Raw genomic sequence first — 16,634 nt, forward strand, 5'->3', positions numbered from 1 at the left:
TCACACACACACACACACATGCACACGCACACACACAAACACACAAACATAGGCATAAATAATTTTAAAAAATATATAGATATATAATGTTTTAGTTAGTTTGTGTAGAGGAGCAAAAGTGATAAAACAATTGTGAGAATTGTTGTGTTGCTCTAACACATATAGGTGGAGTTAAGTAATACGTGTATTTTTTGCCCTTGCTCCTCACCGCATTGAGTTGTTTATAGAGTAAATCCTCTTTCTTTGTTCTCCCACAGCTACATTGTACTTCTGTCTGTCTTGCTTATCCCTTTCAGTCATCTTGATTGATATGCTTTTCTTCATTTAAAACCAAACATAGAAACCCTCGCCTTGTGCTCGTCCTTTTCCTTCTCCATTTTCCTATCAATTATTAGTCCATCTTTCCATGATGTTCCATTGATCTAACATTCTCTTAGTGTGGGCTCCAAGAGCGCGTCTTCTTAGCTAGCTGTGACAGGATGTCACTGTTACATGTATATATCTATTTCTTGTCTTGCTGAAATTTCTTCCCGTGATCTCCTTTTCCCTTCGAATACCCTTGACAATGCTATGCTAACCTTTTTTGTGTCAGTCTGTCTCTCTTTGCATTGAAATCTGGGTAAGTTTTATGCTCCTGTGGTCTCCAGTTAAATAAAGGGTAAAGAGTATGTTTTTATATGCAGACTTTACTTCACTTTTTCGTTCTCAGTGTATGAGTTATGATTCTTGTATCTAGAGATGCTTATGGTGAGCTGAGGTAAATATTTTCGAATTTTTCGTCTTTTCAGAATGGGTTCTGCATTTCGTATTTATCATGTTGATTGTTCATTTGTCTTAGGACTTAAATAGCCCCGCCAACATAATATCATGCACTAAGTGAGGAACTTTATGTATGTTTGCGTATAGAACATATAACATGGGTTCTATAAAATGTAGCTACACATAATGTGTGTGCTGATCTTGTGGTTTGTGTCTTCCCCCAGGACTCCATAGACTCTCGGCGCTCCGAGCCCAACTTCGGCCGCTTCTACAACACAAGCTACCTTGGCATGGGCAAGCCAGGGGACAGCTACCTCAAGAGAGGGGGAGCCACTGCCTCACCTCAGAGCAGCCGGCCCAAGCCTGCAGGGGGATCACACTTCCATAGGCCTCGTCAGTATTTTTTTTTCTCGACTTACAATCGTTGACAAAATCTTTGTTTGGAAAGATATAAATGGGGTTTTTTTTTGGCTTTCTGCGTTCTAAGTTCTCATGCACAGAGAAGTGTGACATATAACTTAACTTTACTCACAGCATTACGAGCACTCTTTTGAAAATATGTATTGCCAACGTTTGTATTTTGAATGAACTTTTTTATGCCATGTGTGTATGTATTTTTAAGCTTAATGATATGTGTTTCTTCAAAAGCTATTGGTATGCAAATATCTGTAGATGTACAATAAATGTGTTTACTGATGTTACAACAAAATACAACTGTTTTGTTTTTTTAGTGGACAAAAAATAAATACCATTTGTAAAGCACAAATTTCCACTCATCAGCAAGCTTAATGCGCTTTATAGACAGATGACACAACATTGTAGTTTATTATCTCATAACTTTTACCTTTTATCTTTTCAGCCAACTTCACATATTCGAAGGACCCGCCCGACTTTTTGAAGAAGAAAGGTATACATAATGACAGTTGATTTTTCTTAGATATGATATGTTCTTTATTTAAGGATAAACTGGCTTAAACTAAGAATAAGAAGAGCCCAGAGAGTCAGCAGATATGGCATGTTGTTACTCAAAATGCTGAGCAAGTACTTTTTCGATTAGTTAGCTTTTTTTCACTTTTATCATTTGCTTCATATTGATGTTCGTAAAGTTTATTCGTTATAGCTTTCACTCAGGTAAAATTAAATGATAAATCATTTGTTGAGGTTATGGTGGTAGTCTACTGTTGAAAAATTTTAACATTTTATAAAGAATTATTCACATTTTCATTGATATCTTTTGATTGGAATGGGGGAGAAGAAAGAGTACATTTTATGTAAAGAGTTCTAATTCTTTCCCTTTTTTATCTTCATTCGAATGTTGTCAGAGGTTTTAAAAAATGTGCTTCGTTTTCCTTAATATATTATTTTATATTTTAACCCAATAGAAAAAGGGAAAATCTTTTTGATTCGTTTATCAATGCAGCGGTATAGCACCATTATTTGTAAGATATTATTTCTTTCATTGTTCTGTCTTTTCTCTTCCACAGCTTCAGGAATGTCAGCCCTAGGTATGTACTGAACTTGTCCATCTTTGTAAATTGCAACTCCCTTGTTGTGCTGGTTCACAAAGCTCTCAGTGGCATGTACCCTCTTTTGTTCTTAGTTTCTGTATACAGTGCCTACTTCTCTGGTTTTGGAATCATCGTTTTGAGGAAAGAGTAAGAGAAAGAGAGAGAGAGATATATATATATACAGAGAGAGAGAGAGACAGTGAGAGGGACAAAGAGAGAGAAAGAGCAGACAGACTGACAGACAGACATAAACAGAGAGAGGGAGAGAAATTGAAATATAGAGAGGGAGATGTAGAGAAAGAGACATACACAGTTTCTTCTGGTTTGTGCTAGCTCAAGCTGTAACAGTGTCTTGTTTTTTAGAGCATATTTTGCAGTACATGACGCGGGTTTTTTTGGTCACAAAAATAATACTGGCATCATCCCCATCCCTTTTTCTTTTGTGTGCCAGCCTACATTTGTTATTTCTTTGAGGGTGGTTGGTGGGTGTACTGGTGTGGTCTGCTCCTTCTGATCTTTTCACTGCCTCTGTTGTCCCGATCTGTTCCTTGTGGTGGCTGTTATCCCTCAGCCTCTCTGTCAACTGTGATTGGACTTTTTCTGTACTTCTGTAAGTACCCTTGAAATTTGCCTTTGTTTCAGTCAATGCAGTAATCTTTGTTTGGAAGTAGTTAGAGAATGCCACTCTGATAAGTTCTTCTCCTTTGCTCTCCCACTGTTGTTTCTGTTTGTATAAATGTATTTTTCCAAGCTGTGAATGGCAGTCGTTATGTTACTGTGCTTCTCTTCACTTAAACAAACAGTCTGTGTTTGCAGGCAGTTGGAGAGTGCCCGTGGTAGGATCTTTTCTCTCCTCTTCTACTTCTGTTTGTTTGTGTTGCTTTTTCCCTGCACTGGGTTACCAATACTGTGTCTGTGAGCTTCACTTTGCTCAAACAAGCAGTCTTTGCGTGATTGGCAGGTGCTCAGCTATGGTTAGCTCCTTCTTTCCCATCAAACATATATCGCCCTTATCTGTCCTCCTTCTTTTGCTCGTAGATTTAACACTCTAGTAGCACCTCTATTCTTTGGCATTTATATTACCTGACTGTTTCAAAACTCTTACTAAAGCTAAAACAAGCAGTCTGGGCTTTTTCTCTTTCCCCAGCGACAACGAAGCGAGTGGTCAAGGTACGCCGCAGCTCTTCTCCTGCTGATCTCCGGACCCAAGAGCCAATCAGGATGAGCATGTTCCCCAGTGCCAAGCCCAAACTAGCCAATGAGCTGGACAAAATTGAGCGAGACGACTGGCCGGGTCCCGCCTCACCAGCAGCTCTGTTGCCAGAGATTTGTGAGTCGAGCTTGTGGAGAGGAAGAGAGAAAAGAGAGAGAGAGAGAGAGAGAGAGAGAGAGAGAGAGAGAGAGAGAAAGAGAGGAAGAGAGAGAGTGAGAGAGTAAGAGGGAAAAGAGGGAGAGAGAGAGAGCAAGGGAGAGAGAAGGAGAGAGAGAGAGAGAGAGATGGAGAAAGAGAGTATCCTGGGAAATTTCCAAAATCTCGAATTGTTTAGGTATTGCTTTTCTGAGTACCAGATGAATTGAGTTTTCTGAAAAGTTTGGTAAATCTTGAAAGAGCGTAGGAACACCCTGAAAAGAGAGGTTGAGAAGAATTTGAACAGAATATGAAGTGAGAGAGTTAAAATAAAGTGAGAGAGTCAAAATTAAAAGTCATATATTTCATTCACAGTTGTAAGTTCATGTAGAAAAGAGAGAGAGAGAGAGAGAGAGAGAGAGAGAGAGAGAGAGAGAGAGAGAGAGAGAGAGAGAGAGAGAGAGAGAGAGAGAGGGAGGGAGGGAGGGAGAAATAAAATCTTGTCAAAGGAGACAGAAATAACTCTCTTCTTAATGCTTGTTAACCACCGTATTTATTTATTTTCTCCCGTACCAGTGAGGCAAAGGCGGAGGAGCAAAGGAGAAAAAGATGATGATAATGATGAGGATGAGGTTGTTGAGAACCCGAAGATCAAACGAGAGCTGGAGGAGATCTCTAAGATCAAAGACGAGAGTGGCATCGGCAGGGTCATCTACAAAGAGCTGGAGGAACAGAAGGCCAAACCCCGGCAGCCCCTTGACCCCTGGAAGGCCTCGCGAGCTCCCAGTGCCAAGTTTGAACCTCGCTACAGGACGCGCTTCCAGTCTCCCATGTTTGCTTGTGAGCTTTGGGCAATGCTTTTGTCTGTTGTGTGGTACCATTTGTCTGTGCTATCTCAATCATCATTGTCATTATCATCACCTTTGTCATTATTGTCATTATCATTGTCATCGTCTTCTTCATTATATTTGGAAAACTTGCCAAAATTTAAAGAGCTCAGTAATAATCACCTTCCCATTGTCATCAGCATTGTCTTTGTCATCATTATCATCATAGTTGGAAACCATAGTAAAGGAAGTTTTAAAAATCAGTTTGGTTTGAATTCCTAGTGGTAAAATTACTTTACATTTTGCTGTCTATGGCTCCATCAGGAACATAATTCAATGAAAAGCCACAGCAACAAGAGCATTCACGAGGTTATCTGGTGCTTGGTGGTGCATACGAAGGAAAGTACCAGGAAGAAGTAGGAGACTTAAAGAAAATGAAGGGATTTTAAAACCAGAGACTGTTTACATATATAAAAAGAGAGAGAGAGAGACACAGAGAGAGAGAGAGAGAGAGAGAGAGACTCTCACCCTTGCCAGGTGCCCAAGAAGTTCATAACGTCATGGTATTATATTTATAGTCTAAATTGTCAAAGACGGCTACCCATTGTTGAGGAGAAAACTGGTTGTATTAGACAGGGGGGACATCTTGGACAGGGTTGATATACAATTGAAATAGCACAGGGGTGAAAGTGGGAAAAGGTCGTTTGAAAAGATGATATGTACAGAAGTCCATTTTTTGTATCGGGAAATATGTGTTCTCTGTTTTCTAATATTATTTTCTTCTCCGACTTGCTCGTTCTGAAGAAAATTTTTATTATTATGAACTTTCAAGATCGGATTTGTTAATTATAATGGAGCAAAGCCCATATCTGCATGTCTCCTTTGAATGATTGAATTTATTGAATGTGGAAAAGTGGGTGTGAAGGGTTTTGAGGTTGTGGAGTGGGGCAGGGGGGAGGGGGGTCTTGGCCATTACCCATCATTTTGACCTGCTGGATGGGTAGGAGGGTCTGTTTTTTGGTTTCGAAAGGTTGGCAACCATGGAAATATAGAGTTAAAAGAAATAACATTGAAAAGGATGGGTATTTAGTAACCAGAAAAAAATATGGTCTCTGGAGGCTTCAAGGTTTTGTGTACTGTTTTTTGGAGGAGGTAGAGGTGCAATTGCAAAGGAGGAAATTTTAAAAAGTCAATGAAGAGCGATTTTGAAATGTGTCGTGTTCAAAGGGTTTTCCTAACTTTTTTTTCCTACTGTTGTTTTAAATTTTGCGTAAGTCCTTTCAAAAGTCATGTTAAACTGTGACATCTCCTGTAATACTTCACACCCTTTTTTGGGCTCACCATTCCCCTATAGTCCAGACTCTGTAGAGATATTTGACGTCGATGGTTGGCGGGTGCTCTGGTGTGGTTTGCTTCTTCTTTCCTATCGAACATCTATCCTCCTTATCTCCCCTCCTTTTTTATATTTGTTACTCTCTTGTAACACCTCTAATCTTCTTGGGCTCATATGACCTTATGCAGTTGCGAGCGCTGTAAAGCCTCTACTAAAACTAGACAAACAAGATATTTGACTACTATGTGTCTGTTGGCGCTCATATGACCTAATGCAGTTGCGAGCGCCGTAAAGCCTCTACTAAAACTAGACAAACAAGATATTTGACTACTATGTGTCTGGATCGCTAACAACAACGACTACTATGTGTCTGTGTCCACCAGCTCCCTCCCGCTTCCTGGACAGGCCGCGCTACGCCTGGGACGACAGCGACATCAGGACCTACAGATCTGTCTCCACACTGGCCAACCTCCCCAGTGAGTTCAACTGTAGTTTGTTGAGTTAGTGTGTTTTTGTGTGTGTGTGTGTGTGTGTGTGTGTGTGTGTGTGTGCGTGTGTGTGTGTGTGCGTGTGCGTGCCTGTGCGGAAAAGTGTTTGTTACAACAGTAAGGAAGAGGCAAATACATTAATTCATTGTATGCTTGGGTTGTGTGTGTGTGTGTGGGTGTGTGTGTGTGTGTGTGTGTGTGTGTATGCGTGCGTGTGCGGAAAAGTGTTTGTTCTGACAATAAGGAAGAGGCAAATACATTTCATTGTATGTTTGGGTTTCCAGCAGTGATTTGAACAACTCACTTTAACAGAAGATATTTTGAGGAAAGACCAACAGAGCATGATATGAAATACTCACAAATAAAAGCTCTGTCTAAGGCAAACAATGTCATGGGGGAGAAAGGAGATAGCTCTGGACCTAGCATATATAATGTGTTGAATAATATGATTCTCTTTTGATAATTGCACAGAATGACTTGCAAATGCATTGTTTTCACTTTCTCAAACACCCCCTCCCCCCCTCCCCCCAGATCCCTTCCTTACCCTTACAGTTTTGCCTTGAAAAATAATAAACTATGACAGCTAGTTTTCAGATTTGACTTCCGAGTAACTCTTTTCTGATTTTGTTTTGTGTGCAGGAAAGAGTCATTCATTTTTGTGACAAATACTCTCTGATTCAGCTTGCCAAATTTTCTTAGTCTACCATATGGGTAAATTTGATTTCAAAGTTTCTTCCTTACAGTTGCTTTTGAAATCTGTTGTATTTGCGTTGTTGTTACACAGATTTAAAACTCTGCTTTTATTTAGACCGTGTTGACTTTTCCCCTTTTTTCATTTTGATACATTTAGTTTGAATTTCCCTCTATTAGAATACAGTCGAAATTGTTAAAGGCTACCTCTCATCATTGAGGAGAAAAGAGGCCTTCTTAGACAGATGGCCACCTAGCACAATGTCATTATAATGTGAAAAAGTACCAACTGTGCAGATGATAGTCCTATACAGGTGGCCATTATAGTACAGCTTCGACTGTATTTTGACCTGTAAAGAACATATGTTACATCCCATTTTGTCAAGAAATCCCATGAGGGACAAAAGCATTTCTCTTTTTATATCATTTACTTGAAGATTGTTAAGATTATAGTTTGGAGGAGGTTTAACCTCTGAAATTGTGGTGGCCTGCCCAAAATTGCTTTCTGTGAATGGATGTCTCTCGTGGCATGTCATGTTGTTCAAAAATGAAATAAAAGGGCCTGTGTCAAAAACCTTCTTTTTTTTTTTCTCACATTAAATGCACAAGCCATTTCTAGCTTTTTAGGATTTGACAATAAAGAAACAAGTATTCGTTAATACTGCTTCAAATTGTGACATGTGACGCATGTACGAGTGTGTGAATTCTATTTGACAATCATTCCGGAGTCGGTGTTAGAATGTATGAAATGTAGCACTTACACTTGGAAATAGCTCTTGTATGTGATGAGGTTGTGAACCCTCTTCATTCTGTACCCCCAGCACCCAAGCCAGGCTATGGCCCATCCTACATGACCCCGCGTGCTGCCACATTGCCTCTTGCCGGAGCCTATGGAGCCAGGGTAGACTTTGTAAGTACCGGATAGCTGAGAAATATCATGACATAGAATTGACCGGTCTAGTCAGAAAGAAAAATCGACTTGTCAAAGATTGTTGAAAAGACTCAGGGAGGGGCAGAGGCTGATGTATCTATCATTGAGAATATTTTTTTTTAGATTTCGCGGAGAAAAGGAGAAAGAGGAAATGAGGATGAGGAGGAGGAGGTGTGTGAAGAAAATGAAGGTTTACAGTTGATTAATTTGAATTTGTTCTCAGTGCTTGTGTTACTACATGATGTTGGTCGGTGAGTGTTTTAGAAAAACAAGACAGATTGACAGAAATGATATTGGGGTAGTTGAGAAGTTGGACCTGCCAGTTTTGGTGTCTAACAGCCTGGTTGTCTCAGTTTATCTTTTGTAATGATGAATACATGACTTGACAACGATATTAGGGTTCAGCTTAAAACATTGGAAAATATTGTTTCCCCCTTCAGGTTGACTTTAATAGTAATTTGAAGTGAAATGATGTTGATAAGATAAGTTCTGTAAGGTAACAAAATTATAGTTCTGTTTTGAGTTATACATTTAAAATTACTAGTGTCTACTTTCCAGTACTTGTAGCTGTTGTGTTAGCTGCCCCAGAAGTAAAATGTTATGTATTTGGATTCCATTACTACATGTGTCTTTAAGATGATGAAGCCATTGGCATCTCTTCAAGGTTTGTTGCTATGTGGTACTGACTTCTGTGTTGACATTGTTGAATGAAACCTCTTTTTAGGAAAGAGAGCTCAAATATTTTCAGGATATTCTCAGTTGGGAACTGTATGTAGTTTGTGGAGCGTGTCCAATCTCTCTCTGCAGTTTCCTGTCTCTACAAATAGTCTAGTATGAATGCAAACACACACATATGAACGGATCTTCAGGTCCTTAATTTTTTCTTATACACACATGCATATTTTTTTTTATTCAAAAGAATCAAAAACAAGTACTTAGTCAAATTTGTACTTGATGAAAAGATTTCCACATCCCATCAATTTTGTTGTGTGCATGCTTAGTGTACTTACATGTGTTTCCACAGAGATATTTTGACTTTGGGGAGGATGATGACAGACCAGAGCCATCCACTCGTGAGTAACATTATCCTGAATCAGGGAGTCCGTTCAGGCGAGACTTCTGATTCTCATGCAGTAAATTATGCTTAAAACCAGGTTAGCTGGTTGCGAACACTTTTCCTCTATGATTTATGATTGCTTATAGTTGGCTAAATTTTTACTACGGGTGTTTCCACTTTGGTTGTTTGCAATATTTTACAGATTCTTTTTAGGTTCATTACATCTGGTAGCTTTAAAACTACTTATAATATCCTGATTGTATTAACGTCTGTTCAGTGTTTGAAGTGATGTACCCCTTATTTTATTTTATTTCTTGTAACTGCTGTTAGATATTTATTGTATAAGTAATGATTTTGTCAATATCATATTGCATTGAAAGCCTGAAATTCTAGTGACTGCTGGACTAGGAGAATAAAAGTAAAATAAAATGTTTGTTCTCACATTTTCTTATCGATTGTTTTAGCTTGGTTTGTGAGATGTTCATTAGGTATGGGAGACACGCTGTTCTCCATGTTCTATTGAAGTGTTTGTTCTTTCCCCACAGACACTTCGTCCTCCACTTTGACGGGAGACACCAGCTCCCGGGTAAGCTTCCTCTTTTTCTACTTGAAAAGTATTTCTTTAACTTGGCATTTTACCCTGCACTTTTGGTGATAATCACATTACAACCCAAATTAAGACAAATTGTAATTTAAGGAAAAAACAAGGTTTTTTTTTTTTTAGAGTAGAGCAAACACTACTGTGGTAGAAGCTAATTACAAACATTAATTGCTGCTTTTGTAAGTTAATTGACTTTTAAGAACAAGCATCTCTAAGGTGCTGTTTGATAGTTCATATTTCTTTTTTATTCCTGTGACATTTCTGTATTGCATCTTGATACTTTTCCCCACGCCCTCTATTACCATAATTGTATCATAGGTTGTTGGGTTTTTTTTTCAATTATGTCTATTCCTCAGTTCTTTGTTGAGATTTGTACTTGATGTGAGTTTGTGTTTCTATTCCAGCGGCACGACTCCTCGTACTATGAGGGACCGTCAATATCGCTTCTCAAACTGCAGAAGAACACATGGCACACTGAAGCTGAGCCCACCGTAAGTGTCCTGGGTGGGGATATTTGAGAGATAGGGGCTGACTGTTGCAATATGTCTGATAAGATGAGATGGTCTTCACTGACGTCATAAGACGTCACAAGGAGTGGGGGGGGGGGGGGGGGGGGGAACTCCACTCCGTCCCTGCCCCTCTCTTTTTCTCACTCTCCCATATTTTGTCTACCATGTGTTTTTCTAGCTTTTTTTTATTCTTTACTTCCACACCATTTTCATTTTGTAGAAACCAGGTGGGCCTAAAGACATATTATTCCCGTGGTGTTTTATTGCATTAAAAGTCAAGTGAAAGCTTCACATGGAAAACATAGAATGATAATAACAGCAACAACAGCAGTAACTGTAGAGACTGCATCAATGTGACATCTGTAACATGGATGCAATGTAAAGGAATGAATCAATTCTTGGATTTGGACTTAAAGCTGAATAACCCTCAGTAGCTGGTGCAATAGCAAAAATCGGAGCAAATGATAGAAATCATATTTTTGTTCAAATAGCTTTATCATTAATACCATGATGATTTTGTTCTTTCCAGATTTATCCATATGAACAACTAAAAATCACCAACTTTGATCTGCCAAAGGATGTCGACACAAACAAGTTAGAGGTAGGAGTGAAAAGTTCTTGAGACAGAAACCATGCTCTTCTTTGCAAGAAAAGTTTGTAATATTTTGGTATCTAAGAAAACTGGTATAACTGGTTTGATTTCTTAAACAGGATGCAGCTCTTGATAAAAAAAAGAATTTGTAAGTCTTGTATTTATTGGTTTGTTTGAATGTGTACGTATTTTAGCGATCAAGAATGTAGAATGAGTTGCAATGCTGAATGCATTTCTACTGATTAGTAGCTTGTGATTTTGTTCTACTAGTTTGGAGGTAAAATGTGTTTTTGTTCTTTCAAACCAATTTTCACCTCAAGATAGTAAATGAAATCTTGTCTTATTTTACCTAAAGCATTGATGAGTACTATATTAAGTCTTGTTGACCAAAAGTCTTGTTTGTTCTTATTTTCAGATACATTTGGCCCATGACGACTTTGAAAAGCTGTTCAACATGCCAAAAGAAAGCTTCTACAGAATGGCAGAGTGGAAAAGGAATGACATCAAGCGGAAGCTCCATCTATACTAGTGCCAACATAGCAATATTCCCAGTTCTGTTGTTAGTGTTCTGGTCCCTTCACGGAGTCTCTGTTTACTTGTTCTAGGGCGAGTGGTGTTTGCAGAAAACAGTCTGTCACCTTGTTTCTGGGATGTGAGCTCTTCCATAGTTGTAGTTGAAGACCAACCAGTATAAAGGATATATTGTAACGCAGAAAGTGGATGGGGTAGGAGGGAATTTGTAGATTTACTATTGTTTTCTGAAAGTCCTGTCATTTTTACAGCTGAACATTTTTGTTTTGCTTTACTCTGGCAAATATCACATACTGTGAGTATGTATGTACTGCTTGTATTTGTATACTGTGTGATTGGTTCGTATTGCGGAAAATTTATTTGAGCGGCGTCTTTTTTAAAGTGGGGGGGGGGAAGTACTGTTGAGTAATATTGAAGGTTGTGTAAGTAATGCCTATAATTTTAGACTTATCTCAAGCAGGTATGTGTATTATGTATGTAACTGGTCACCTTTGAAGAGTCTGTTAGTGTTGATAGTATATTATTTTTATATGCTTGCTGCCGCAAATATTTACTGAGAATAATACCAATCAATGTTAACTTAAAAGCCTTTTGAAGAGTGAATTGTTTCATTTTTCAACTTTGTAGCCCTTTTGCATACAACTAGTTGACAGTGAAGTATCTCTCATTCCATTTGGGATAAGTTTTATTTTTAAGTCATTTTTCACCTTTTACAAGTACTTCTGTAAAGTTCACAACTGTAAACGAGAGCTCTTTACAAGTCTTGAGTTCAGAGCTCCATTCCGTATTTTCAGCACAATTTGATATTTCGAACTTTTCTCCAACTTCCTCTGCATAGATTATATAACACCTTAGCGTGACACTGTTTTGTCCATCTGCAGAGCGTTTTTCTGTAAATGTTATTGATCTGAAGAGGACACTGTTTTATTTTTGAATCACGCATGACAAAAAACAGCAAAAGCTGGATAATAAAAGATTGCTGTGACTTTTGAGTTGGAATTAGGGACTCCATAGACATTTTTGTTGTCTTTTGGAGGTTCGAGGGCAAAACCCCCAGAAATCCTCCTTCCTTCTGTGTGTGAGCCATAACATAAGTTAGAATAGAGTCACGTCCACTTTCTTGATGTTCACAGTGTCTAGGCCTATATTGGAGCATTACTACTTGCTTCTTGATGTATGAAATATTCAGATGTTTTATTGTGTATGAAATGCTAAGAATGGTGCTGCTATTTGCTGATTTATTAATTGAATTTCTGCCTTTTGTCCAGTTGTTTGACTGGAGGGGGGGGGGCTTGCTTTATGTCGGGGCTGTTTGGCATTTGTTGTATCACTTGAATTTGAATCGCCGTCTGTATGCTGTGGTTTCTGTTTTTGTGAGTTTCTGTTCCATTTACAATGTACGTCTGCTTGAATATTTTAGTCCATTGTTGTCACACCCAAATGTGTTTCATTAGTTTTTGTTGTACTTTTAATACATTTTGTTACGATATATTGTCTTCAGGAAGGTCTTTATTATTTAGGTGTAAAAACCATGGAATAGAGGATCGGTTGTGTAGCCAAGTGAAATCTTGCTTGTTTGATCTTTTCACAGGTTGTGTCATATTTAAGTTTTCTCTAATTTGCATTTTTATTAAGAAGCTTCTCCAATTTATCCTTTTTAATGGAGAGAACATTAGTGAGTTTTTCAATAAATTTTAAGAATGTATTTTTGGATTGTGGATTGTCTTGTGCTCTTTTTTAAATTTTTAGTTCATGTTTGAGAAAGGCTGATTTCTGACTCATTGAATATAGGTTGTTTATATAAATTTTTATCTGATATATACATAGATATGTTTGTTTGTGAAAAACTGTGAGAGGGTTACCAAAGGTAAATGAAAGAGGAGGCTGAATAATCTTTGAGATGTGAACTTTTGTTGACTGTAATAGTAATTAATTGTATGTGGAACTGGAATTTTTAAAGTTGTAAATACTATTTTGTAAAATTATCTCACAAATGGTAGACTATTGACCACTGCAAGTGCCAAGCTAATGAATATTTCTGTCAGTTAGTTGGCTGTAGGAATATTGCCCCCTGTATTGTGTGCAGGTCTGCTGAATATTGGTGGAAGTGATTGAATTCTATTTTGCCATTTTGTCTTCTCACATGTACGAATATCATTGTTGTATTGGGTGTGATCTTGGACTAGAGACAAACAAAATCATTTTGAAAAAGTTTCTGTGGACTCACAGAAGTTCGGACAAAGATGAATGGATAGATTGGCCGGATGTACTATCTGTGGTAATATCACTGGTATATTATATATATAGCTAGGTTTGTGATTTGTCAGGAGAGGCAGTTGCAGTGGTCTTATAAGGTCAACTGCCATCAAGATGTGTACATTGTGCATACAAGAGTTATGAGCCCTTTTGTGCTGTGACATGAAATAATAATCCTTAATGATGCCACTGGCTCACCCCAGTACAAGTGACAGTATGCAAGGTGAATTGTGACTATTTTACCTGATTCTGGTGAATGTGAGAGTATGTGGGTCTCCGTATAAAGACCTCGCAAGCACTGCATAACTGTCTTGTACTTGGGTTTATAAAAATAGCTGTACATGAGCTTAATGCTGTTCCCTTATTGTTTTTGTTTGTCTTTTTATATATAGTACATATATTACCCAAGCATCTAGTTCTGGTATCGTTTTTATTCTTGATGGGAATTTACCCAAAGATTTGTCTAGTCTGCTGTACAATAGCTGAGCTTTTATAGGGAGCACCGAGGTGTTTGAAAGGAAAGAACGTGGGGTGAATGAAGTCCTTGAATGTTTGGGTCCATCACTCTGTTTTTCCTTATGAATGCATACAGTTCTCCTGACTGCTGAATGTTAGTCAAAGTGTCTATGGTATTTTTTGCTAAAATGTTGCTGAGTGTGACAAACCATATAACCACATAGGAATTAAAAGAGATCCTTAGAGCAAATTTATGTTTGTACACCATCCCACAAATAAGCTCAGAAGAGCAGTGATGGGAAATACTTTTTGAGGATTATCAATGATTTTTTTCTCTTATAACTATTTTTGGGGAGGATGTAAAAAAAGCAATAAAACCAGGATGAACAAGTCCATTCTTGCTACTCTGGTATTTGATCTGAACTTTTGATTATAAATGTTTCGTTGGATGTAAATAAGAGCACTTTTAGAGCTGTTCAAATGTGTGTGGATGTAAGGTTTGCCATCCGAAATGACTTTGCTGTTGGCTTTCTGCTAGTGCACAATGTTTTGATGTATTATGTTAAATGGGGTACTTTTTATTGAGTGACTTTTTTTCTGTTGCAAGATATTTGTGTATAAATGTGCTGCAGAGTTTTCAGTTTCGCTAACACTACACGAGACATGACATGCCACACTTCATGTTTAAAAAAATGAGAAATTGAAACATTTTCAAGATTTTCAATCTGAAGTTCTATACTTAAGTTCCCATGACCAATCATGGAGGTGTCGTAACAGGACAAGTGTTGCATCAAATTGATAAATTTGATAAATAATCCCTCAATTTTTAAAAGATTTTTTTGGGTTCTGTTCACGGACACCACAGTCATTCAGATGAAAAGGATAGTGGGAGACAAACCATTGATAAGATGGTAACAATTAGAACAAACTGCGTTGTTTTTATTTCCTTTACTAGTAGGCCCTACTACTACTAGTACCTATAGTATTTCCAACACAAGAGAAAAAAGAGAAAGAAGTCCTGTATCTAAGTATACAGTATTGCTTGTAAGAATGATTTGTGTGTTGTGCAATTGTAATGGAGTTTTTTTTCACAGGACTTTAAATACTGTAATGTGTAATTATTCTTCTTGAAATACAGCTATGTATTCATGTTTAGTTTTGAAGTGCAATATGTGGCTCAATGGGGCCTTATTTCTGTTTGTGCAGCGACTCCCAGGTGTCTGTCCTCATCCACATGTGACTGAGCAGCCTTTTTCCCTGTTTATTTGTTTTTCTTTTTTTTTTTGATGTCTTTTGAAATACTCTAGTGTTGGCCAGGTGTCTACTATTAGCACTTATGATGTATGTGCACAGAACCACTTCTTTTCAAAAGTTTTTTTGTGGGGGTAAACCACAATTAATGCATCCTTTCCAAACGTTTAATAAATTTTTCCAGTGATGCTTTTTGCAGTTTGAGAAAGAATCTTTGAGTGGAAAGTTTCTAGAAAGAGAACACTTATGTTTCTTAAATTTCATTTAGGCCTTATGCATTCTATTCTATAGACCTTGCATCCTTCTCCAGTTCTCCGAAATTATCCATATTCATTGATTAAAAAAGTGGGGTGAAATATAAAAGTTAGAAATAATAGATGGAAGATAAGCAGTCCAACAATGCACTCAAATGGGAAGTCTTATTAGATTGGACTGGGCGTGAGAGTCATGTTGGTGTAGTAGAAATTTGACTTGATTAACTTTTGATTGTTATTTCCGAGTTGTACTTGCTACGAATTTGTAATGCTAATACATTTTTAGAGAGAAGCACCACATGCTTCGTAAATGGCTGTGCAGTCAGTTTGCTTCGTATATTATTTCAATTTGAATTTATGAAAGGTACATATTATAATATTAATATAAGAACTGCATTCTCTCGATTTACTGTGATGCAAGGTTAGGTAAATGTTAATTTGTAGTGCAAAAGGGTGTGACAAAGATTTGAACACTGAGGATGTGTAAGAAGAAATCATACCCACTTTTGGTTGACTGTAAGCTGTAAATGTCTTGATGAATATGGAAGAGTAAAACTTATGCTGCCATTTCAGAGTTAGTCACCATATTGCCCTACCGTTTTAGCAAAGCTTTATGTAAGTTTTTTGCTATGTTTTGAGAAATTACTAGCACTGCCACAAACTTTGTAACACATGGTGAAATCCTGAAAATGTTTATGGTCTCTTACTGTGACTATGAAGTTTCTATAGTTTGTTGTGAATGCTTCTATTTGGCCTTTGTTTTAACTTTAACTCATTTTATCTGTCTCATGTATAACTTGTCTGCAAAAAGCCACAATTCCCTACCCCTTTCGAAAAGCCTGTAAAATTTCTGCTTTCCTTTTTTTTAAATAAAGAAAAATCACAACGGGAGAACAACTGCTTATTTCATGATGTGTTACGTGTATGCAAAGAAATAAAACAGGTTTTTCAATCAGGTTTTGAAACTTTTCTTGCGTTTCTTTTCTTGCCATATTTGTAAGCAGTTCTAATGAAGTGTTTTATTCTATATGTGACAACCGTGAATGATTTCTTGATAAGGAACAGCTTTTCAGCCTTGGATCAAAGATTTGGTTATTCTAACTGGCTGCAGACATTTGTTGGGGTCAGAATTTCAGACCGGTAGGTTGCAGATTTTTAAATAATTGACGTTCCAGCAACATTTCAGAGCTCAGATGAGGATGGTACAATAGGAAGAAACAGAAGGAGAGGATCGGACATAATT

At 37.6% G+C, this 16,634-nt stretch overlaps 1 protein-coding gene across 1 annotated transcript in view; it reads left to right on the top strand.

Moving 5' to 3' along the window:
- The window catches only part of LOC101845939 (mucin-5AC), a gene marked incomplete at its 5' end in the record, with an annotated part of 30,275 nt that extends 13,919 nt beyond the window's left edge, over positions 1-16,356 (top strand). The window contains 12 exon segments of the mRNA XM_013084556.1: positions 984-1,152; positions 1,619-1,666; positions 2,244-2,264; positions 3,415-3,597; positions 4,192-4,455; positions 6,159-6,251; positions 7,775-7,863; positions 8,909-8,957; positions 9,487-9,527; positions 9,947-10,033; positions 10,581-10,652; positions 11,059-16,356. Coding sequence (XP_012940010.1) covers positions 984-1,152; positions 1,619-1,666; positions 2,244-2,264; positions 3,415-3,597; positions 4,192-4,455; positions 6,159-6,251; positions 7,775-7,863; positions 8,909-8,957; positions 9,487-9,527; positions 9,947-10,033; positions 10,581-10,652; positions 11,059-11,172 — 1,230 coding nt within the window.
- Positions 16,357-16,634: the final 278 nt, after the last annotated feature.

Source organism: Aplysia californica, unplaced genomic scaffold, assembly GCF_000002075.1.
Source record: "Aplysia californica isolate F4 #8 unplaced genomic scaffold, AplCal3.0 scaffold00302, whole genome shotgun sequence".
NCBI classification, from domain to species: Eukaryota; Metazoa; Mollusca; class Gastropoda; order Aplysiida; family Aplysiidae; genus Aplysia; species Aplysia californica.